Source organism: Triplophysa rosa, linkage group LG15, assembly GCF_024868665.1.
Source record: "Triplophysa rosa linkage group LG15, Trosa_1v2, whole genome shotgun sequence".
Lineage (NCBI taxonomy): Eukaryota > Metazoa > Chordata > Actinopteri > Cypriniformes > Nemacheilidae > Triplophysa > Triplophysa rosa.
In genome coordinates, this window is record NC_079904.1 from 11,618,814 (window position 1) to 11,642,650 (window position 23,837).

The 23,837-nt window shown below is 37.4% G+C and overlaps 3 protein-coding genes across 3 annotated transcripts; all 3 read left to right on the forward strand.

The window, feature by feature from the left end:
- Positions 1–8,500: 8,500 nt before the first annotated feature.
- LOC130565539 (cytochrome P450 2J2-like) lies at positions 8,501–11,747 on the forward strand. Its single transcript, XM_057352337.1, has 9 exons — positions 8,501–8,689; positions 8,840–9,002; positions 9,109–9,258; positions 9,354–9,511; positions 9,607–9,783; positions 9,869–10,010; positions 10,117–10,304; positions 10,425–10,566; positions 11,414–11,747. Exons 1-9 carry the CDS (start codon positions 8,507–8,509, stop codon positions 11,587–11,589), a joined length of 1,479 nt encoding a protein of 492 aa, XP_057208320.1. The 5' UTR covers positions 8,501–8,506; the 3' UTR covers positions 11,590–11,747.
- Positions 11,748–13,027: 1,280 nt separating this feature from the next.
- Positions 13,028–17,699, forward strand: LOC130565540 (cytochrome P450 2J2). Its single transcript, XM_057352338.1, has 9 exons — positions 13,028–13,215; positions 13,305–13,467; positions 14,282–14,431; positions 14,682–14,842; positions 14,962–15,138; positions 15,321–15,462; positions 15,543–15,727; positions 15,925–16,066; positions 17,509–17,699. The coding sequence occupies exons 1-9, from the start codon at positions 13,033–13,035 to the stop codon at positions 17,682–17,684; spliced, it is 1,479 nt and encodes a 492-aa protein (XP_057208321.1). The 5' UTR covers positions 13,028–13,032; the 3' UTR covers positions 17,685–17,699.
- Positions 17,700–19,193: 1,494 nt separating this feature from the next.
- On the forward strand, positions 19,194–23,362 carry LOC130565538 (cytochrome P450 2J2). Its single transcript, XM_057352336.1, has 9 exons — positions 19,194–19,401; positions 20,130–20,292; positions 20,370–20,522; positions 20,902–21,062; positions 21,319–21,495; positions 21,601–21,742; positions 21,846–22,033; positions 22,505–22,646; positions 22,879–23,362. The coding sequence occupies exons 1-9, from the start codon at positions 19,210–19,212 to the stop codon at positions 23,052–23,054; spliced, it is 1,494 nt and encodes a 497-aa protein (XP_057208319.1). The 5' UTR covers positions 19,194–19,209; the 3' UTR covers positions 23,055–23,362.
- The last annotated feature ends 475 nt before the right edge of the window (positions 23,363–23,837 follow it).

Below are 23,837 nucleotides of genomic sequence, written 5' to 3' on the forward strand. Positions count from 1 at the left end.
TCATGTTAAAGGCTCATCCATGACCCATCTTCAGTGACCTAGTTAAGGGGAGGAGGTTCTCGTCCAAGATTTTACGGTACATGGGCCCGTCCCTCAGCCCCTCAATGCGGTGAAGTCATCCTGTATACCTGTAGCAGAGAAAAAGCCCTAAAGCAGAATGTTTCCAACACTGTGCTTCTCTGTAGACATGATGTTCTTGGGCTCATAGTCAGCATTTCTCTCCCTCCAAACACAGGAGTCCATTTTGGTCTCACAGCAGTGCCAGCACTTTCGCCAAAGCCTTTTCTGAATCATTTTATGTTCATTGTCAAACTTAAGACGAGCCAGGCGGGCCTTCTTGGGCAGGAGGACCTTGCGGGTGCTTCAGGATTTCAGTCTACTGTGGCATAGCGTGTTACCAATGTGTTACCAATGTTTTGCTTGCTAACTGTGTTCCCAACTGTCTTGAAATCATTAACAGGCTTCTTCCGTGTAGTTCTGGGCTGATCTTTAACATTTCTCATGATCATCTTTACCCCATTGGGGAAATATTGCAGGGAGCTCCAGAACAAGGGCATTTGATAGTTATTTTGTATATCTTCTATTTCCAAATAATCACACCAACAGTTGTTCCTTCTCACCAAGCTTCTGTCTGTAGCCTATTCAAGGTTTGTGCAGGTCTCCAATCTTGTCGCTGACATCCTTTAAAACCTATTTGGTCTGGACCATGGTGTTGGAGAGGTTGAACTGGAAGATACAGATTCTGTTGGCAGGCATCTTTTATATACATAACAAGCTGATTTAGGAGTACTTTCTTAAAGTGACAGGACTAATCTGTGGTCCATATAGGCACATAACCAATCTGTGGAGCCAGAATTCTTGCTAGTTGGTAGGGGATCAAATACTTATTTCACTGACTGAAATGCAAATCAATTTATAACCTTTATATAACATTTTTTCCCCTGATTTTTTTAAATATTCTGTGTCTATCAGTTAAAATAAACCCACCATAAAAATTATAGACCCTTCATTTGTTTGTAAGTAGGCAAACTTACAAAATCAGCAGGGGATCAAATACTTATTTCCCTCACTGTATGTGAGCTTAATTACCGTAGCTTTGCCGATATATGAAATGTTTCTACGACTTTGACTGATCGTAACCCGAATATTACACCAACTTACATGTGCCTTTTTTGTCTTTTATTGTTCTATTTGCCTTTTTAGACGCTATCATGTGTACAGCTCTACGTTTAATTAGTTTACGGGGAAGTCAAGTTGCAGATTTGCGTAAAAAAATCTGCCAAATGGCCATTCAAAGCTTGCCGAAAAACCGCGATCTTAGAAAAACTGAAATACTTGGCAACAGTAAAAGGTCCTGGCAGATCGCAAGCCAGATAAATTGCGCACACAGGAAAACCCGCTGCATAGAAACCACTTTCTACTTTTGGACCTTTTTATAAATGTAGTGGAGTAAAAAGTATGATATTTGTCTTTCAAATGTAGTGAAGTTAAAGTACAAGTACTCAGAAAAAATAATACTCAAGTAAAGTACAGATACTCAAAAAGTGTACTTAAATACAGTACTCCGGTAAATTTACTTCGTTACTGTCCACCTCGGCGAATGAGCCCAGCCTGGAGAGATTCGTGAATGTATTTATCCATGGCCTCTCTTTCAGGACCTGACAAGGAGTAGTCGACCCTTGGGCGGAGAAGTGCCCGGGAGGAGTTCTATGGTGCAGTCGTAGGGGCGATGCGGAGGAAGAGAGGTGGCTCGCGACTTGCTGAACACCGCTTGAAGGTCGTGGTACTCCTCCGGGACCCCGGCCAGGTCGGCTGCTACAATCTGAAACATAGAAGACACAGAGACAGGAGAAGGGGCAAGACCCAGACAAGGTGCATGACAAAAAGAGCTCCTGGCCAAAACAGAATCTTTAACCCAATCAATGTGAGGATTATGCTGTGACAACCAAGGATGCCCTAATATGATAGGAGTATTTGGGGAATCGAGGATGTACAGTTTAATACTCTCACTATGATTACCACAAAGGTGAAGTCTTACGTGAGGGTTGATGTGGGTTATGGTGGTGAAGGGGAGACCTGCTAGCATCCAGACCGAGATGGGCTGAGAGAGGGGGTTGGCTGGTATCTTCCACCGGTTTGCTGTGGCAGGATCTCGAGGAGGATCGAGCTGGCGATCTCATCCGCAACGCGAGAGTTCAAGCTGTCAAGGAATCGAGCGCGTAACGCTTCTTCATTCCAGTCGCAGGAGGCCGCCAGCATCTAGAACCTGATTGAGTAGTCTGTGATCGAGCTCCTTCCTTGCGTCAGTCGAGAAAGCTGGGCTATCGCCTGGTCCCCTCGAGCCGACTGGTCAAATAACCTTGTCATCTCCGCCCGGAACTCTGTGAAAGAGCAACAACAAAGGGCCTGGGCGTCCCATAAGGCAGTCCCCCAGTCGCGAGCCCGACCCGTCAGGAGAGTGAGAACAAATGGAGACGTGGAGACGAATGGCGAGAATGTTGGTGTGCTCCTCATCATTTCTGTACAAGAGATCGAAGCTGCTTGGTGTACCCATAAGGAGCAGAATGGCAGCAGTGGATGAGAAGGAGCTTTAAAATGTAGTAAGATGACTCCACGTAGAGTTTCCAAATTCTGGGAATGAGGTAAGCTTTGCTGGTCTCACTATAAAATCTGTTCTTTTAGTTTTTTTCAGACTGAAGAAGGTTTGAGTGTTTAACGGCAAAGGGTGCGTGAGATGTTGGTCCATATCAACCCAGCAGCTGCTGCAAGGAAATGGAGTACTAGCACAGTGGCTAGAAGAGTGTTTCATGTGCCCTACCCCAACATTCTTTGGCACATTGATGGCAATATGCGCCTCACAATGTTAGTTTAAAAATAGTTGGGGTAGCCTATAGTTCTGCTAATGCACGATAAAATGGTATGACATGGTGTTTAGCTGGAACCTGCATTATCACCTGCATATGATTACTTGGAAGGTTAGGTTAGTTTACGGTTAAGTTTACAGGTAACACTATTGTGAGGGTACAAATGTTTATTTTCTTAAAACATGAACAGATTTTAAATAAGCCGACAGACTGGTTATAAACTAAGATAGTGCAAACCCAAGTTAATAACTAATACATTGAAATTTTTAAATCCCAAGCCATATTAAAATTAAGTTGGATGTTGTTCATGTGTTAATATAATAGTCTTTACAGCATATTGTTGTTGTTACAGTAAGCGCTTCATAATTTCTTGATTAGACCATGTCTATATTCATCAATTGCTCTTTGAAATATGAATTAGTGCACAAGTATACTCGAAATATTTTTAACAATTAACTTAAATTTGCACTTCTTATTATTCATCTATTAGATGGGGATTCATAATTACGGTGCCATTGATGGACATTCACGGCTCATCACATCTAAACTGCAACACTGACAACTGTTCCACCACTGTCCTGTCAGTTTATACAAGCAACGTGTCTTAAAAAGATACATAGATCACTACCAAGTTAGGTTTACAATAAATGACATTTTCTGATAGCTCTGACATCTGTTTCAACTACACATTTACTTAGGCCTAGGTTTCTAAATCGGTCAAGTTCTGAGGTAGAGGGTAAAACCTCAATATCTGGGCCCGGTAAGGAGGAAAAGGTGAATCTGCCAGACAGCATTTTCTTGCCTCCCCTGATGTCCTGGCATGCACACATAACCACAGAGCTAATCAATACCCAGAGCATTGATGTCACAGTTATTATGTCGATGCTAACATAGCACACCCCAACTTACTGTGCTGGACGGACGTGACGCCTGAAGAGGCGTCTAGTTGAAGAAAATAGGTTGCCTTGATTGTTATTTGAAAGCTCTAGCCTGGCTCTTGAGATGCTACTGAAAACACTGTCAAATACTGCAGACTGACATCTTGTTGGCAACAACAATCCTCAAAGCAGTGAATGCTGTAACAAACTGAGAGAAACATGACATGACAGTAATAATATGAGAACAAAATCCTCATTAAAAGAACTAAAACTGTAATAGAACTATGAACATAAAGACAGTGTTGTTCACGCTCGCAAATACAGAGTATTTTGCGGCAGTATACATGGGATAGTTGTTTTGTGTCCTTACAACATTTTACATTTTTGTTTTATTGTGTATGTTGTATGTTTATAGAAGAAGTTTGGACCACATAACGTTTGATTATGTTGTTACTCTGAAATATAAAAAATACATACATTTTGTAAACGATTGGCTAATGGATCATATCATTTTCACAGAAGCAAAGCTAGCTTACATCAGAAGCGTCATTGAATTGAGATGGATCAGAGCACCACATCAGATGTTATAAAAAGGCAGTCATTACAGAGAACGATAAGTTATTGCCCTTGGTACAGTAATCATGATTATTAATTTCAATAAACTGAATATGTTAATCGTTATTGCAGTAGTCTACGAACATGCATTCCATATTTGTAGACTACGACACAGACTACACAAGCTGAGAAGCGTATATGAACGTTTAATTGCTGTTCTCTTATGCCGGTTCTCTTACGCCGGTTTCACACTTTTTTTTTAACGTGTTAACGGATTAGATCATTTATGCGGTGCAGCAGTGTAGCGGTGCAGTCTGCATTGTCTGAGGAGTGTGTACATTGTGGGGAGGCCACCACGGACAAGGACTGGGCGTTGGCAATTATAATACAATATACAGACAAAGTGCCGAATGCCCAAGTTCTTGTCCGTGCTGGCCTCCCCATCATGATGGCCAGTGCTAATATGGTTCTTGTACTCCATAAATCCATCATGGATCAATCACAGGTCCTGCATTTATGCACCAGTTTACTGTAAAAACAAAACATACTTCATGATTTTTTATATTCATAAGCAGGACATGAGAGTGAATGCTTTTAAGTTCCATACCTGCCCTTTAATTTCTCAATTGCCTTATGATGGTCAAAACTATGCATTTTATTGTCAATATCCTGTGAAAACAATGCAAATAATTATAAAACAATACATATGTTTTGTTTGTATATGTAATTCTTTGACTTTTAAAAATGACCAAATGTCACCAATATGAATGCAAGAACATAATGAAGTAAATTGTCCCCTTTATATTAAAAGTCACCTTTAAAACTATAACCATACATTATATTTGCCCTATAGCAACAATTAAAACTCATCTGTACTTGGAAGCTATGTAGTAGTACTGTACTGGCTACAGGCTATATGAAGAGACAACCAGGGCAGTACGCAGGATTTTAGAAATCCAAAAACCAAAATAATGTTGACTTCCTTGATCTATACATGTGCATTTTAAGACTTTTAGAGTGCAAATTAGATAACAAAAGCTAACGTACAACCATGTCTGTCTTTTCATGATTATCAGCATCACTAAATATTATACAATCTATGTTTCATGAAAGAGCATTTGGGTTTGAAATGACATAAAGGTAAACGAGTGATGACAGAATGTCAGAACTATCCCTTTAACCTTTTGAGTAATAACAGACAAAAGTTTCAGATACTTGTTTTTTTATTTAAAACAGGTAACGTTTAAAGAATTTAGAAACAGAATTAAAAAACGAGAATTACTTCATAAGTTATGCATTTGAAATATTTGCAAACATGATAGCTGTTTTAACCACAACCTAAACACACCTGATTAAGCCATGCGCTTTAGCATGAACTAGTGAATATCTGGTGTTGTTTTTGTGTTGTCGCACTGACATTACCTGAAACGTGTAAATGCTTTCGGCGTTTTGTAGTTTAAATGACTGGATTTTACATTCGGCCATGTTGACGCTGGTGAAGCACGGGCGCGCAAACTCCCGAGAGCTGTGGAAAGAGGAAGAAAGCGACGCAGCCAGCGTTTTGCTCGCGTTTTTAGTCGCGACATGTTAACTAACGTTACCTCTGACATTTCTATGATAAAACATTTTGCTACTTACATTGCGCTCAGTTAAACTGACATCGAGCTGAGCTTCTATCAAAAGCAACTCCCGCCTTCTTTCATTTGATTGGACAATATAACGCTCGGCTTCCTTCATTTGATTGGCCATGTCAATTAAATTGATGAGCGCTTGTAGAATGCTGAGTTAGATCAGATCTGAGATCAGTCATTGGCGTTTTCTGCAATATTGGCAGCAGTTCATTCAGTTTGTCCTGTTATTCACGACTTTTATGACACACCATGGGAAAATTACCGAGGGTATACCTGTGCATACCCTGCACTACACAAGTAGGTATACGCAATGATAACGACTGTTAAGACCGATTACACCACTGCTTCTTCTCATGATGTTTTTTTATTCGTTTGAACAATCTCTCCCTCTATCGCTAATTTGGGAAGTTGTGCAGTCGAGCGGGGTTTCAGTACTGCCACCCTGTGGCGTGGATAAGGATGAATCTTCTGTTTACAGTGCGGAATTTTACACATTTAAAAAAAGGACCCGTTTCTCTCTCCAGACTTCTCCACTTTTGTTGTTATAATATCATAATTGGTTCATATAATTGATCATATGTTATTTTACCAATATGTTTTAAAACAATACATTAATTACAAAACTTTTGCAGGGTCAGCTGTTGGAGAGTTGCCATTGGCTGTTGTTTTTTGAATAATTAATGAGCTAGGTCAATTCAAGGATTGTGGACTGTTTTGACGATGTTTTTATTAGTCATTTATGAATATAATTATGTTTCGAGTTCCGTTTGTATAATAATGTGTATAATAAACAATGTTCTGCTTTATAACTCTGAAATGAATTATTTTTTTAAAAGTTACCATCGTTGAATTTACCGGGAGGTTTTGGCAGTATAAATAGCTGTCGACATACAGTTGTATATTGGCTGATGCGATGTAGGGCGTAGACTTGACTCCCGCGACGAGGAGTGAGGCGTGCGTTTGAGTCGTGCAGTGCAGAGCCGGTCCCGCATCAGCCAATTTTTTGACCTGTTGTATTACTTAAAGTTGAGTAAATTAACAAGCTGAAGACTTAATAAATATCTGGACGCCGCTTTGATCCGCTGCTGCGGTACGTCAACGGCGCCGCCATCTTATAAATGGAAAGCCCACTAAACCCATAGAAGTGAATGGGAGAGCTGAGCCTTTTCGGTATTAAAAGCACAATCGCGTTTACATTTCTAAACACATTTCAATGATTTATGATCAACATATAGCACAATTTTACCACGTCCCTAGTAGTCTCGATTGTTAGACTTTAAAATGAATCATTGTCGTCATGAGGAATTGTGAAATATCCATTAATTGTGCCTGTTATTCAGGAGAATCCACTAAATGGCACTATGCTCATGTTTGTTATGGATAACCTATACAAGACAAGCAAAAGAACAAAACAATTACATGTTGAAGAATCAGTCGAAAATAGTATACAGACATGTTGAGATTGTTGTTGAGATAGTTTTATTTGAATCATGGAACAAAACACCCAAGGTTATATCATAGACGTCATCATCATTTCATCCAACAGATGTCGCTGTGCGCACTCGCCTCTGATTTACGCTCACTTGATAAACAACAGAGAGGAGGTTAATGCAATAAAGCAACAGCCCATCTTTGCAATCAGAGCTGTCACCATTTCCGTGTATTTTTTCTGGAGACCTTAATGTATATTTAATTCATTGTGGCATACTGAAATGTTTTAGAGGGAGACGAGTCGTTCTGGGAGCACCTTGAAGAACGCGAATAGTGACGGTTAGCTGCTTCCGGCGAGCTGGATACGACACTCATCTCAGGATAAACTACAGTGGGGTTATAAAGATTTACAGTTTGATACTGTGCATAAAAGAGTTTTTGTTCTCATTTATGTATTGGCATTATAGTCGTTTTTATTGTGTGCTTTAGAACACACGCTGTAGTCTGGGGTTGACTTGAGGACAGCGCAGACACAACTCGCAGAAAAATGTAAACAGATATCTGCTAATGTTTTCAACAGCTTTTATACATTCGTTTATNCTGACATAAAGGAAATTTACTTTTAATACTTGAGTACTTTTAAAAGCACGTACTTCTGTACTTTTACTTAAGTAAGAATCTGTCTTTACAACTTTTACTTGTAGTGGAGTAATGTTTGACCAGTAGTATCTGTACTTTCACTCAAGTAAGGAAGTTGTGTACTTCGTCCACCTCTGCACAGTGCAACTGAGGAGCACTGCAGGAAAATACTATATGTTTCCTCCCCTCCGCATTAGAAGAAGAATGCACATTTCAGATCCATTAACGAAACAAAAAAGCATTCAGTTTTGCCATTTTGTTTTATTTATTTGTTTTGCAGAACTGTTCATTTTTCTTATTGACCTAGCACGTGTTTACACTATCCAGTGTTCACATCTACAAATGTCAACTCTTGATAAATGTTTGTATTTATATAGGGGTCCCTCCCCTCCTGGAATTTGGAGTGGCTTATATAATGTCTCTCCGCTCCAATGTTCACATTTCCTGGTCCTGGTCAAATACTCTTTGAACACACATACACACAGGAACCTGCCATATCTTTAAAACCATGATCTTACACCTCATATTCGACAGCCTTGATTTTAAGAGCTGGATGGTTTTAATTTTAGTTTTGCTGATTCTGTATGATGTTTTCAAAAACAGGAATCCATCAAATTTCCCTCCAGGACCCTGGCCTCTTCCATTCCTCGGAACTGTATTTACTGAAATGGATTTTAAGACCATGGATAAGGTAAGAACAAATTTGTTGATTTTGTTAAAATTTACATATTTGATATGTTGTCTTTTTTTAGATAAATGCCTCAGCCATAAATGTTTGTAAAGGAAAGCATTTATGGTTTTGTATCTGTTCTCTTTTATATACAGTATATTTGCATTTCAGTTGACTAAAGTCTATGGGAAGATTTTTAGCTTGAGAGTGGGCAGTGAGAAAATGGTAGTCGTTTCTGGATATAAACTGGTAAAGGAGGCCCTGATTGACCACAATGATGGTTTTGTTGAGCGTCCGAATGTTCCTTTGTTCAACAAAACATTTAAAGGAATAGGTAAGTACACTTACAATATTGACATTTGTGTCTAAAGATGCCAAATTAAAATAACCCCATATTTATTCTCTCATATTTGTTATCAAAATGCATTGTTTACGTGCAGGTATAGCTTTGAGCAACGGATATCTGTGGCGCATGCATAGGAAGTTTACCGTTTCTCATTTGAGGAACTTCGGCGAGGGGAAAAAGGCCATTGAGCTCAGCATCCAACAAGAGTGTGTTTTCCTTTGTGATGCCTTTAGGGTGGAAAAGGGTATGACCTAAATGACAGTTTATGTGTCTACTTGTGCAAAAGGGAATATAAAGAATTTGACAATTTAAACATCGTTCTTATTTTCTCTCCGACAGGACCTTTCAATCCCCAGGTCATCTTAAACAGTGCTATCTCAAATATTGTTGCCTGCTTGGTGTTGGGACAACGCTTTGACTATCATGATGAGCGTTACCAAAACATTCTATGCCTTGACACTGAATGTGTTCAGCTAGCAGGCCAAACTAGAACACAGGTACAAAAAAACACTTTTAAGCTAGAAGTTAAATTTCATCAGGTCTTTGCGATTCTGAAAACGTTTTCTTCACCATTTGTGCTAATTTGTTACAGTTGTACAATGTGTGGCCTCAACTCTTTGAATACCTTCCTGGCCCCCACCAAACATTGTTTGCCAACTATAAAAAGATCACAGATTTCCTAAGAGGAGAGATCATAAAACACAGAGAAGACTGGGACCCTTCAAACCCTCGTGACTATATAGACACCTACTTGACGGAGATGCAGAAGGTCACTAATATTAACATTTGCTTTAATTATTATCAATTCAATTTATTATTATAAGTGAATCATTATTGATTCCCACTTTTGACAGAAAAAGAGTGACCCTGAGGCTGGTTTTAATATAGAAGGGTTAGTGGTGACTTGTCTAGACCTGGTTGAAGCTGGGACAGAAACTTCAACGACAACATTACGCTGGGGTCTGCTCTATATGATAAAGTTTCCAGAAATACAGGGTGAGTGAGAAAATATCCTTTATTCTTAAACTTTAGTCCCAACTCACTTTAGGACTGAAATATCACATAAATGTGACAAGTAATGTTGTACTTTATTTCCATTCAGAAAAGGTCCGGGAAGAAATAGACAGAGTCATTGGCCAGTCCCGTCAACCCTGCTTGGCTGACAGAGTTGACATGCCCTACACTGATGCTGTCATCCATGAGACACAAAGATTTGGTAATACTGTGCCACTGGGATTCCCCAAACTTGCTGCTAAAGACACCACGCTAGGAGAATACTTCATTCCTAAGGTATTCTATTCTATTCTTAAAATAATTATAAGCAGTCCTAGTAACATTCATGAAGTATTTTATTTTATTTATGTGCTGTAAGGGCTGTTGCCCAATAATTTTCCTTCTGTTTGTCGTTAGGGCACCGCCGTTACAACCAGCCTGTCTTCAGTTCTTTATGATCCAGATGAATGGGAAACACCGCACACTTTTAACCCACAACACTTTCTGGATGATAAAGGCCAGTTTCGGAAGAGGGATGCTTTCTTGCCATTTTCAGCAGGTAACATTTTGCCAACAATACTTGATATAACCTCTCAATACATGATGTGCATGTTTTTAGTCAATTTAGTGATTTCAGGTTTAAAGTAAACATAAGCAATGATCACATGAACTTTAAAAAGAGCTTGATGTCCCACTTATACTGTCAGGGGTGGTCAAGGAGAGTGAACCCAAGCGCAAGTGGCAGGTACAAAAACGTAAACTTTTATTAACAAAAAAAGACCCACGATGGGGGGAAACGGTAACTGAACAATGATAAACTTAAAAACAAAGACTTCCCACAAGGGGGAAAAACAAGGGAGAGACAGTATAAACTAAACTAAACACTTCTCATGAAGACTGGGAGTGCAAGAATCTGGACACGAGGCAGTATAAAAAAACATTGCAAAACGGAACAGCACAGGAAGGCAAACACAAAGGCATTAAATAGGGGAACTAACAAGGGATAATTACAATCGGCATGTGTGGGGAATCAAACACTGTCGGGAAGCGAAACGAGGGGGCGGGGTCAAGAGCCGGGACAGGAGAACGCAGGGCCATCATAAACAAACAATGACCATGCGCTTCCACACAAAACACGTGGGACTGTCATGACCCTGCCACAAGACTAGAGAAGCATGAGAAGGTGAGGCAGGATCATGACATTCTGTAGTCACAATTACCAAATGTATTTTCATGTCTTTAATGCTCTTATCTATGGTCTTTAAATTTATTTAGAATGCGCAGCATAATAAACCCTTGAAAGCCATACTGTATATTGCTATTTTTTATGTAAGTAATGTCGAGTCATTATGTTTTATGGGTTTCACATTGTAATGTTTAAGCGTGTCTGATTGATGTGCTCATAGGTAAGAGAGCGTGTTTGGGAGAGCAGCTGGCCCGTATGGAGCTCTTCCTGTTTTTCACCTCCCTGCTGCAGCAATTCTCCATCTCAAAATGTCCGGGAGAGGAGCCCAGTTTGGACGGCGAGATATGGTTTACATACGCTCCTGCTCCGTTCCGCATTTGTGTGTCCCCACGTTAGACTCTGGGAAAAGAAAATAGCAATTCTTTAAAAAAAATTCAAGGATCGTGATTTGTAAAGTTCCATAGTTCAGTATATTGTTTTCTATATGTACTCATAGTATTATATTCTAAATCCTTTTAATTGTTTATTTTTTATTTTTTTCATTATTACTGAAAGCAGCTATTTTAGTCAATTATACAGTATATAAAAACAGAGTCAGCTGTGATGTTTATGATGATGGATCTTTGCAGATGAAGAGTCTGCAAAAATGCAACAATGAATAAATACTGTAAAACTGCATTGTTTTTTTCTATTCTGGCATTATATCTACTGGACAACCACAATGTTACCATCATTTTTATTTTCGGTAGTTTAATTCTAATAGCAATTGTTTATGAGTATATGACCAATTTACCGGATTGAGTTTTCCCTATTCAGAATTGTCATTTTTTAAATGGATGTAGGAAATGGAAACAACAGAATTACAGAACATACATTTTTATTTTACCATTACACTATTAAACATTCTTTTAGTTTGTTATAACCAAACTTGTCTAGCCAAGTAAAGGAATGTTTCAGAGTACATTGTGACTTGTTCCTGAGCAACAAATGAGGCATGTACCATACCGGGGCACCAGACCCATGGGTATTGTCTTTCTTTGTGTTCCCCATAAAAACATGTTTACAGTGTACGGAATGAGTATATCGAATCCTGGTGAGCAGAGACAAACTCCTTGTTTGTTTTACTTTCTTTTTCTTTAGTAAAAAATGTCATTACACATTTTACACATCCTTTTACATACTTCAGTTTTTCAATAAACATTAATTAATTAAATGCATTATTTGCATGCAATCTTAAATAAATGTGCAGTTTCACCTAAACCCTCAAAAATCAAAAATAATGATTTTGCAAGTGAATAATCTGAAATGTTTAAACTGGACATCAGACAGGAATAACAGGAAGAGGCCAACACAAGGGTCTTGAATTCTCCCCCCGACCCTTGACAGAATCATTCAGGAACACGGCTCTTGTATATGCAACTTCCAATAGCTTTTACAGCATCATGTTTTAAATTCTGCTATTTCGCTTTGAGAAACCACTACACAAATATTCACATGTGCCATTTGTCTGTGTGCAAGTCCAACATGTCTCTTATCTCACCTGTCTTCTCAAGCCCAGACGTGCAATTGTCATTATTTATTACTTGGAATTTGAGAGTTCACACAAAAGTTGGTATTGGGGGCTGTTTACACTAAAATCTGTATGGAATCATCACTATATAACAGGGTTTCGTAACCTCTCCCGGCTGCTCTAATGCCCCTGAACTGCAAAGAATGTGCTCGGCTCCCTCCTCCCAAACGCGCATATGCATTCGATCTCACACGCCCCCTTGGCAACAAAAGTCTGGCTGTTGCACTTACAGTTAACTACAAAAGAGCCTGCTGCCTGGAGATTTAATAATGATTTTGTATTACTTATTTGAGAGTCTAGATTTCAGATCTTGCTTGTTTGTCGTTTGTTTAGTCCTGTTGCTTATAAGTCTAAGCAAAACTAAAAATCCAACAAATTTTCCACCAGGACCCTGGGCGCTACCCTTTCTAGGAAACATCTTCACTGATGTTAACTACAAATCTGTGGACCAGGTGAGACACTTAAATAATATTATGACATGTAGTGAAATTGCAAACCAAGAAATTACATATTTGATTTATTTACTTCCTATAATTTTCAGCTGATTGAGAAGTATGGAAACATCTTTAGCCAGAGATATGGAAGTGAAAAAAATGTTTATGTGTCTGGATATAAAATGGTGAAGGAGGTTTTGATCACTCAGGGTGAAAACTTCATCAGCCGTCCCATTTCTCCTCTATTTGATTCGCTTTATAAAGGCCAAGGTATGTATGGGTGTCAGCTACTATGAACAGCCACAACACTAAACCACCACCTGGCAAATTTAGTGTAGATCCGCCTCCTGCACCTTGAGGCTTCGACTCCACATGGTCTCTGAACATATCATGTGTCATCTGGCACCAAGACATTAACAGCAGATCCTTTTAGTCCTGCAAGCTGCCAGGTACATTAGAAACCCAAAACAAAGTGGCCCAGTTTGTTGGCCCAGTGGTTAGCACTGTTGACTCCTCACCTTTAGGTCATAGGTTTGAATCCCTATCCATTTTTTCCCTTGCTGAAAATTGGGAAACCTTATCTGACAATGACATTGTGAGCTACCAACATGATCTTACCCCTTTTGTGATAAAATTAGACTACATCAGGCTAAAAAACTTAAAACCTAAAAAGTGTGCAGTGTGAATTTAGGACATGTACTCTAGGGCCTCTTAGGATCAGATGTATTGGTCCAGCATAACCCATAGATGATCAGTTGAGTTGTAGGGAGGTTTTTCAGGAAAAACCTGCCTGAACCAGCACTGCCTCCGCTGGCCTGCTTTTTTCTTACAATGCATCCTGCTGCCATCTCTTACCCAGATAAACATTTTTATAATGACTTTACAGTCATTGGTTTTATTGTTGTGGCTGATCAGTGCATAGACATTTAAAAGACAGTACTTAGTTATTTCCTAATACTAATAAACCAATATTTGTAACAAAGAGAACAAACAAAACATTTTGAATCTACAGTACATTGACATTACAACACTGGTCTAAATTACATTTTGTACTTTTTTTGACACTGTCTCATTAATGAAAAAGGAATATCCTTTAACAATGGCTACTCATGGAGGAAGCAACAGCAGTTTGCTATGAGTCATCTAAAAAACTTTGGAGAAGGGAAAAAAACTCTGGAAGAACATTTGCAGCGAGAATGCTACTTCCTGAGCGCAGCCTTTAAAGAAGAGCAAGGTAAGCGCTCAGAAACTTTAACATCACCGTTGTCCTTCTGAAATATCATAACTCTATATTTTGTGATTTTTAATTTTTGCCATAAATCATTATTATTAGTCACCCATTATGTTTGTCACTGTTTGTGTATGTTTGAATAACAACTTATTTGACCAAAAAAAAGATTCTTCTATGGAATCACTGTGAAGAACCTTTCATTTGTAAGAGTGTGTATGTTTCATTTTGTCCATGTCTTTAACTTGTAATGCAGGCTACCCGTTCGACCCTCTGGTCAAAATCAACAATGCAGTGGCCAATGTTGTCGGTGCCCTTGTGTTTGGTCATCGCTATGAGTACGATGATGTTGATTTCCAGAAACGTCTACGAAAGAGCGCAGAGTCTGTGTTTCTAACAGGATCTGTTTGGTACCAGGTAGAGTTTTTACATTGATGAAAAGACAGCTGCACTACTATTGAATATACAAAACAATAACATTTCAAAATACTTGACTGTGAAGCAGTCATTTTAACACAGCATTCATCTTTTTCTAGCTTTATGAGGCCTTCCCCAGTATAATGAAGTGGTTGCCAGGATCTCATCAAACAATCATCTCAAACTATAAAGATTTAGCACTGTTCCTGAAAGAAAAGGTCGAACAACACAAACCAGAGTGGGTCAGCGATAATCCTAAAGATTATATTGACGCCTACCTTTCCGAAATAGAGAAGGTAAAAAACATGGTGTTAAACTTTAAGTTTTGCTGCTTTGTGTGTTAATACACAGAAATATTTGCTTTATCTCTTCCAGTCAAAATAAATTGATTAGTACAAAACTGTTTTAATTATTGAGAAAGACTCACATATTCCGTAATTCTGCTTGTCTCTGTACTGTATTTCATTGTGGCCTTTAGAAAAAGAATGATATTGACGCGGGGTTTACTATTGGTAGTCTGGTGTGGTGCATGGTCGACCTGTTTGAAGGCGGAACAGAAACAACAACCAACACTCTCCGATGGGCTTTGCTTTACCTCATTAAGTACTCCGATGTTCAAGGTATTATGTTGTTATATTTATAATGTTATATTATGTTATGTAATGTTCTTCATTAACAACGAAATTATTTCATCCATTAGAGAAGCTTCATGCAGAGATAGAGCAGGTGATTGGCTCCCGTTTACCGACTACGGCAGATAAAGCAAACATGCCTTATACCAACGCTGTCATCCATGAGGTCTTAAGAAAAGCAAACCTTGTGCCGCTTAATATGTCTCGAGTTGCAAGACAGGACACAACTGTGGGTGGCTACTTTATACCAAAGGTAAACAGCACAAGGGGTAAATTAAATATCAGCGATTGTGAAGCAACACTTGAATTAAATTAAAAATTGTGGTAAAGGAATAAAATATTTAAGTAAATAATGAATATTGAACACGCAAAGGTTAAACAATGATATCATAATGAACATAAAGTAAATTCTAAACCTCACTAATAAATGTATTCCTTTCTGTCTTCAAGGGGACTGTAATGATCACTAATCTGACATCAGTGCTGTATGATAAACATGAATGGGAATCACCAGACACCTTCAATCCTGGACACTTTCTAGACTCTGAGGGCCAGTTCCGCAGGAGAAATGCTTTCTTTGCCTTCTCAGCAGGTATAATTTAATCAAGTAACAACCCAGGGTGTTTTTCCTCAGTATGCTCTTCATCATAGTGATCTCAAGTGTTTCATTTAAGTATCAACTTTGTCTCATATGTTTCTCCTAAACATCCTTAGGTGGAGTTTAAAAAACACATATGAGGTCATTGCTGACATATGTTATTAAACGTAATGTGGATGGCACAGCTCAGATAATTTGGTAAAGAAGAACAATTTGTGTTCATATGGAAATCTGTGACTTTTGAAGACATAGGTATTTTGGCAAAGCTAACCACAGTTTGAGTTGAGAGTTCTTCTGAGATTCAAGATGAGACAATGTTCATGTACATTTTCACAATTTATATTTTCTTTAAATCATTGCTGTTGGTCATCATTCATGTTTGTTTGTGGGTTTTGCAAAAATGTAACCAATAAAAAGTATTAGAAAGAGCTTGTCAACCTTGACAACACAATGATTGATTATCTTAAAAAACAATTATATTGAAAGTAGAAATTTTGAAGATTCAAGGTTTCTGCGCGACAGCAACAATATCTAACAGTATCTAACAAACTTAGGTTTGATCTCTGGAGTAATATTAAATAAACAAGGAACTTCCATTAAATCGCATTTCTACACTGTAAAAAAAACTGTAATTTGACACAATTGTACTGTTATATTTTTTTAAAAATTCACAAATTTTTGAAATATTAAAAAAAGAAAAATAATAATTTTAGTAATAGTAATTTTCCAGCAGCTGGGGCACCAGTAAATTACAGTGAAATAACAGTTTTCTCATGTAAAATGACATGTTTTTCAAGTTATTTTACAAATGACAACTGTTCATTTTTTACGTGATTTTTTACAGTGATATTTTTTAATTAGCAATCACCCTCGCACACCTGAAGGTAATCTACAGGTGCATAGAAAAGACTGAGTCAAATTCAAAATCTAAAAAATGCAATAATCCCGTACACTGTCAGTCTTGCAAACATGTGAAATTTGTTCATACAACGTTTCGGTCCTGATTGTACCTGATAACGGTCATGGGACCGAAACGTTGTGTGAACAAATACATTTTGATATGTTTGCAAGACTGGCAGTGTGCGGGATTATTGCTTTTTTTAGATTTTTGACAGTGATATTTTTAAAATATGGTAAAAAAAGCCAAATTACAGAAAAAGATGGCAAATTTCCAAGAACAACATATCATTTAATGTTGCAAAAAGCCCCAGCTGCCAGAATATTACCATTTTTTACAGTGTAGAAGAGATAACTAGAATGTTAAAGGGATCTGACCAGTCTAGAAAAATATTGTTTTTTTGATATATAATATTGCCCTTATATATAATATTGCCCTTAATTCACATGCTGGTTGTGCTGGTTTTAAAACAAAGGCTCAATCTTTAATTGTCTCATTGCATGTAAAAGTTTTTTATTTTATTGTGATTCCTCTACAGGTAAAAGGCAGTGTCCTGGTGAGTACCTAGCTCACATGGAGCTCTTCATCTTATTGACCATCCTCCTGCAGACCTTCAAATTCAGTCCTCCACCGGGTGAAGAGCCCAGTCTGGAGAGTGTGGTGGGCTTCACACAAGCACCACTTCCATACAAATTCTGTGCTCACCTGAGATGAATGACATGGACTCCAGGCCCACAGGACACGAAAATTGCAATATACATTGTCTCACAATTTGAGCAGGTTGTGCATTATACATATACATGTAATATTCATATTCTTGAATTATGTAGTGTAAATTAAAAATATAACTCTTATTTGCATACATTTATAGTGCAAGTACAAAATATTCAATAAAAGCATAACTCAAGTATGCTTTTAATATTTGTAAGATGTATTTTTATTTGTCAAATGTGACTCACATGGAAACACAGGAGAGTTTATAAAATGTATCATTTGTTTTTTTATTTGAAAATCAACTTTTCTCCTAATCACAACTATGTTAATACCGCACTTTCCAGGACTGGTACACACTTGCTATCAGTGTTGGGTGTAACTAGTTACTAAGTAATTAGTTACTGTAATTTAATTACTTTTCCCTTGAAAAAGTAAAGTAAGGGAATACTCTTATTTTTTCTGTAATTTAATTACAGATACTTCTGATGTAATTAAACTAAATACTCTGTGTAATATATGTGTGCAATAGTGGAATTGACATCAAAATTCAAAGTCTAACTTTAAAACCCGTGCTTTAATGTATAATTCTCACATTTGTAATACTTAGGTCAGTTAATAAGAGTACTTTATGTAGTTTAATATTATTTATTTGAATGAATTAAATAAGCCGTTTCATGTCTATCCTTGAATCACTTAACTAATCAAGGTGGATATAGGATATAGAAAGTAATTAGTAATAAGTAACTAAATACTTTTTGGTGAGAGTAATTTGTACAGTAATCTAATTACACTATTGAATATGTAATTAGTAACTAATAATTAATTACTTTTTCAGAGTTTTTTTAAACCATTTCACTAACTCCTGCGCCCAGTTTCCATCGTCTGGTTTACAGTGTATCATGAGGTTGAATACTCACAATACATAACACACAGAACCCATCTGGCAGGATGATCATCATTAAACAAAGTATTTATATGTACTGTATGTGACAAATAAAAGACTTTGTGTTTGGCTTTGCTGTGTGTTCAGTACTTTAAAAATATGAAAAAGCTTCTTTGCAAACCTTCACATATACAGTACTTTTTGCTGAGTCACCATTGTGTGCACTTTCTATGCACTTTCAATCTTAGATTTATAAACATTAAACACTGTGTAACTGGATATTTTCATCAACCTGCAGTCGATTACGTAATCTCTCAAGATAACACTCAGTTAGCACTATGGCAAGGGTCAACCAGAGTTAAAAATGAACTTGCTAAGCATAAAGTCCTAAAGTCCAGATTGTTTCTTACACATGCAGACCACAATGACATCTGGGTCTCATCAAATTTTTAAAGTTACAAAATATTTTTTCAACATCTACTGGTGTTCAAGAGTTCAGTTGATGGTAAAATCCATCAAGATTGTATGTAACTCTATGTTGAAAACATTATGCTGTAGTTATGCAGACAGCTGCAAGGGGCGTGAAACTGACAGACAAAGACTGCCTGTTCCACATTTACCAGGCTCGCATTTCTCCCCATCATGGCGTTAACTACAGTTCTCGAGATTCTTGATTTTAAAGGACTACTGCTCTTCGTTCTTGCCTTCCTTGTGGTGGCAGATTATTTAAAACACAGAAAGCCACCTAACTACCCACCAAGTCCTTTCTCTCTTCCACTCCTGGGAAATATCTTTCACATTGACTCCAAACAACCACATGTATACCTGACAAAGGTGAGTAAACATTGCTGCTTCTGAGTCGATAGCATGGAAAAATATTTCTTTAAATTGAAATAATTACATTGAGCTCACTGATAGGAAATAAACTTTACATTATGTTCCCATGACCTATATCAGAGGACTTATTTAGCAGTACATTTTACTCTTTATACAAACACAAATAAATAAGCAGAAATGTTTGAAGAATTATTAAGAAAATATTGTTTACAATATATGCATTTGGCAGACGCTTTTATTTCCAGCCACTTAGTGTACATTCCAGGCATACATTTTATCAGCACGCGTTTCTGGAATCAAACCGATGACCTTTGCCCTTCTCTAAATGTATGTTTATGAATAATCAATCATTTTAATTAATAATTCATTAATTCCAAATGATTCCACAAAATGGTTAACATACTGTATATACAGTATAACAGCTTATAGACAGTTTTAGCAGCAAAATTCAATAACTGTTGGGTATTTTTTTAATTTAGTACAATTAATATAGAATAAATATTAGTGTAAACTAATATTCATATAAATTAAATATAAAATAAGTTATTTTTTACAAGCAACTTGCCAGACCGATAAACAAACACAGACCGGAAGTAAACTCCAGGCCAGGAATATACGTCTGATGAAACCGTCTAAAGTGTTTGCCTGTATAGTCAATAGCTTGCTGACCAAAAACATTTCCAAATAATCAAATCTGAATCTGTTTGTGACTCTTTTCCCCACAGCTCGGCCATGTTTATAACAACATCTTTAGTCTGCGATTAGGAAGAGACAAGGTGGTCTGTATCACAGGTTATAAAATGGTAAAGGAGGCCCTGGTGAATCAAGCTGAAAACTTTGTGGATCGGCCCTACAGACCAATGCAGAAGAGAGTGGGTGGCAGCAATGGTGGGTCAAACACTTAATATATTATGTATATGTGTTGAAATATCCCGATGTCTGTAAAAATGTCTGTTTTTCTGTAGTTGGTCTTTTCTTCAGTAATGGTGAAATGTGGAAGAAGCATCGACGTTTTACTCTGTCGACACTGAGAAATTTTGGGTTAGGAAAGAAAACCATGGAGGTGGCCATCCGTGAAGAGTGCAGATTTCTGCTGGATGAGATGGACGGACAGAAGGGTACAGAGTAATACCTAAAAATGCTTATTCTGTAAATGCAAATATGCTTCTTAAAGGGACAGTTCACCTGAAAATACAATTTATTCACCTTCATGTCATTGTACGATTTTCCTGTATGCTTTTCTTTCTTCTGCAGAATCCAAAAGAAGATATTCTGAAGAATGTTGGTAACCAAACGACATTGACTGCCATTGTATGCACAAAACCACTGAGACATTCCTCAAAATATCCTCTTTTGTGTTCCACAGAAAAAACAAAGCAACAGGTTTTAAACAAGGGTGGAAAAAAAATAATGACAGAAATTGTATTTTTGGGTGAACTATTCCTTTAAATTGTGTGAAAAAACAGGTGTCTTTTCAAAGGTTTTTGTCCTTTTCAGGAGCTGCTTTTGACCCAACTATTCTGTTAAATAATGCCGTTTCAAATATCATCTGTCAAATGGTATTCGGCCAGAGATTTGATTACACCGACCACCAATTCAAGATTATGCTGAAGTTCATCTCTAAAAGTCTTCAGTTAGAGGGCTCCATATGGGGACAGGTAAGTAATACAATGCAAAATTGAATACAAATATTTATTAGCCTATTGTGTCACATGCTATATTATAAAGATAATTTTTAATTCAGATCATTCATTTCAAGCGATACAGTTATTATATTATTTTGAATACTGTGATTAAACATTAAAGAAATATTATAGGAACAAAGTTACTGTTGGTTGTTACCATGTAATCCAATTGTTTTCTGGCCATGCAGCAGTAAAGAGGATATAAGTAAATGTCTGTTCTTTTTCTCAGCTCTACGAAGCATTTCCAGCTATTATGAATCACCTCCCAGGTCCACACAATAAAATGTTCAGTACGTACAAATTATTGTGTGACTTCATAAAAGAGGTTGTTGAAAAACATAAAGCAGAACTGAACCCTGCAGAGCCGCGCGACTACATAGACAGCTTCCTTGTCGAGACTATGGAGGTAACTATCTACTTCACCCTACATTTGTTTAGTGAATGCAGTTTGATTTCCATATCAATTGAATTAATGATGTGTTTAAGTTCCACTTTTTCCATCCCTGAGCAGAAGGCACATGAACCAACAGATGGTTTCGATGAACAGAACTTGATTATGTGTGTTCTGGACTTGTTTCTGGCTGGGACTGAAACCACATCCACCACATTATGCTGGGGTCTCATTTATCTTATCACCAACCAAGACGTGCAGGGTGAATATACTGTACACACACCCAAACAACAATCTGTACATTTATATGTAGTATGTAATAAAAATTGAACTGACATGTGTATATGTGCTGGTGGTATTTGTAGAGAAAGTCCAGGAAGAGATAGACAGAGTAATTGGACAGTCACGGGAGCCAAGTTTAGCCGACAGAGTCAACATGCCTTACACTGAAGCTGTTATCCATGAGATCCAAAGATTAGGAGATATTGTACCACTAAATGGCTTGCGTGTGGCAGATAAAGACACAACCCTCGGAAAGTGCTTTATTCCAAAGGTGAGTGAAATGATTCATTTATTCCTGTCCATCTTATTTACTGTTATGTACAGTCTTATGTATTAATACTAATATCTTGTTTCTTCCTAAACAGCAACATAACATTACAGCTGCAGTCTCTTGCCTCTCTATCGCCATATTTGTTTTAAACAGTTTTTTACATGCTTATCATTACGTGCTTAAAATGATGTATGTATGGATAGCTTAAATTATAAATGATTATTATAAGCTTACGCTTGTGCATAGTTGCAAGACAAGGAGACATTTTTCAACACTTAAGTTAACTCATGTTTCTTTTTAACCCAAAAACATTATGGACTGCAGAATTAACACGACTTGCTAATGAAACATGGTTCCATTAGCATTAGAAAATAATGTAGCCTATACGACAAAACTATAGACTTAAAATATTTTTTTAAAATACACAATATGACAGAGTAAGCCTAATGCTTATTGTATTGTTTCAACCAGGGAACAGCCGTGTTACCCATACTGCACTCTGTTCTCTTAGATGAGAACGAATGGGAGACACCCTACACGTTCAACCCGGGGCACTTTTTAGATAAAGAGGGCAACTTTGTGAGACGAGAGGCCTTCATGCCTTTTTCTGCAGGTACAGAGAGCAGAATTATTATCAATCATTTGAAACCAAGAGCCCTTAAACTGTTAGTTTACTTGAAAATGCCAAATTAAACATAAAAACGAATTTTATCTTTTTAATGAAATGAATGCGAATAGTGCTGAGACTGTCAGTGATTGGCATTCAATTGGTTTGCTTACAATAGTGTGTATGTACGGTAGCATAACAAAATGTCCCCACACTCTAATCTTGTTTCCTCTCTCAGGAAAGAGGGTCTGTCTTGGGGAGCAGCTAGCAAGAATGGAACTTTTCCTGTTTTTAGTTAGTTTGTTTCGAAAATTTAGATTTTCTGCAGCGGAGGGGGAACAATTCAATCTCGATGGAGTGATAGGAGTCACACGCACCCCCCACCCTTTTAAGATCCATGCAACAGCACGGTGAACAAGCCATATTCACTTAAACCACATTCACAACCAATTGTGTCCTGTTGTATTCTATTATTCAATGTCATTATTAAATTATAAAAAAATATATTAATTCATTATTACAAAATATTATGATTATTATTGCTGTTGGTAAAACAACTTCTAAATGTGTGTCGCTTTGACAGACTTAAGGTCTTTGTACATACAGTCAGTAATGTTCGTATGCGGTTTTTTGTATTTGGCGCTCGTCTGTACGGTGTCTCTGAATTGTCAAAACGCCTCTCAAAATGCTTGCTACGGATGTGAAAAACGCAGAAAATCGAATCCAGTCCGATTATTTTTATGACGGACGAAAATATCGGAGGCAGTGTAAATCTGATTGACATAACGTGAGGTCGTATTTAAACGTGAGGACGCGAATTTCTGACTCAATGTGCAATGGCCTTTAAGGAAATTATGGATTAATTAAGACCTACAGTAACAGCAAACATATCTATAAAAGAAGGTTATATTTTTCTCTGAATTTGAATAAAAAGCCCTATTATATACATTTGTTTGATAATTAATGCACTACAGGATATCACTTGATAAGGCATTGCAATAAATCTAAATAAACAAATCAGCGGAGGCTACTGTATGCTTTGCTTTTGATAACTTGTTTGAATTGCAGACAAAAGTCTTTCTTTGATCTATGACCTAAAAGAATGCCAGTTTATGAAAACTAACAAAGATAAATCCTGGGTGCACATTGACACTAGTAAGTTGAAAAATCATGCGCACTCATGTTGCATGAATATTT

Coding starts and splice junctions, on each gene's coding strand:
- LOC130565539 (XM_057352337.1), top strand. CDS start 8,507: ATGATCTTACACCTCATATTCGACAGCCTTGATTTTAAGAGCTGGATG. Junction 9,003..9,108: donor CAAAACATTTAAAGGAATAG/GTAAGTACACTT, acceptor GTTTACGTGCAG/GTATAGCTTTGAGCAACGGA. Junction 10,567..11,413: donor TTTCTTGCCATTTTCAGCAG/GTAACATTTTGC, acceptor ATGTGCTCATAG/GTAAGAGAGCGTGTTTGGGA.
- LOC130565540 (XM_057352338.1), top strand. CDS start 13,033: ATGATTTTGTATTACTTATTTGAGAGTCTAGATTTCAGATCTTGCTTG. Junction 15,139..15,320: donor ACCTTTCCGAAATAGAGAAG/GTAAAAAACATG, acceptor TGTGGCCTTTAG/AAAAAGAATGATATTGACGC. Junction 16,067..17,508: donor TTTCTTTGCCTTCTCAGCAG/GTATAATTTAAT, acceptor ATTCCTCTACAG/GTAAAAGGCAGTGTCCTGGT.
- LOC130565538 (XM_057352336.1), top strand. CDS start 19,210: ATGGCGTTAACTACAGTTCTCGAGATTCTTGATTTTAAAGGACTACTG. Junction 20,293..20,369: donor GAGAGTGGGTGGCAGCAATG/GTGGGTCAAACA, acceptor GTTTTTCTGTAG/TTGGTCTTTTCTTCAGTAAT. Junction 21,496..21,600: donor TCCTTGTCGAGACTATGGAG/GTAACTATCTAC, acceptor ATCCCTGAGCAG/AAGGCACATGAACCAACAGA.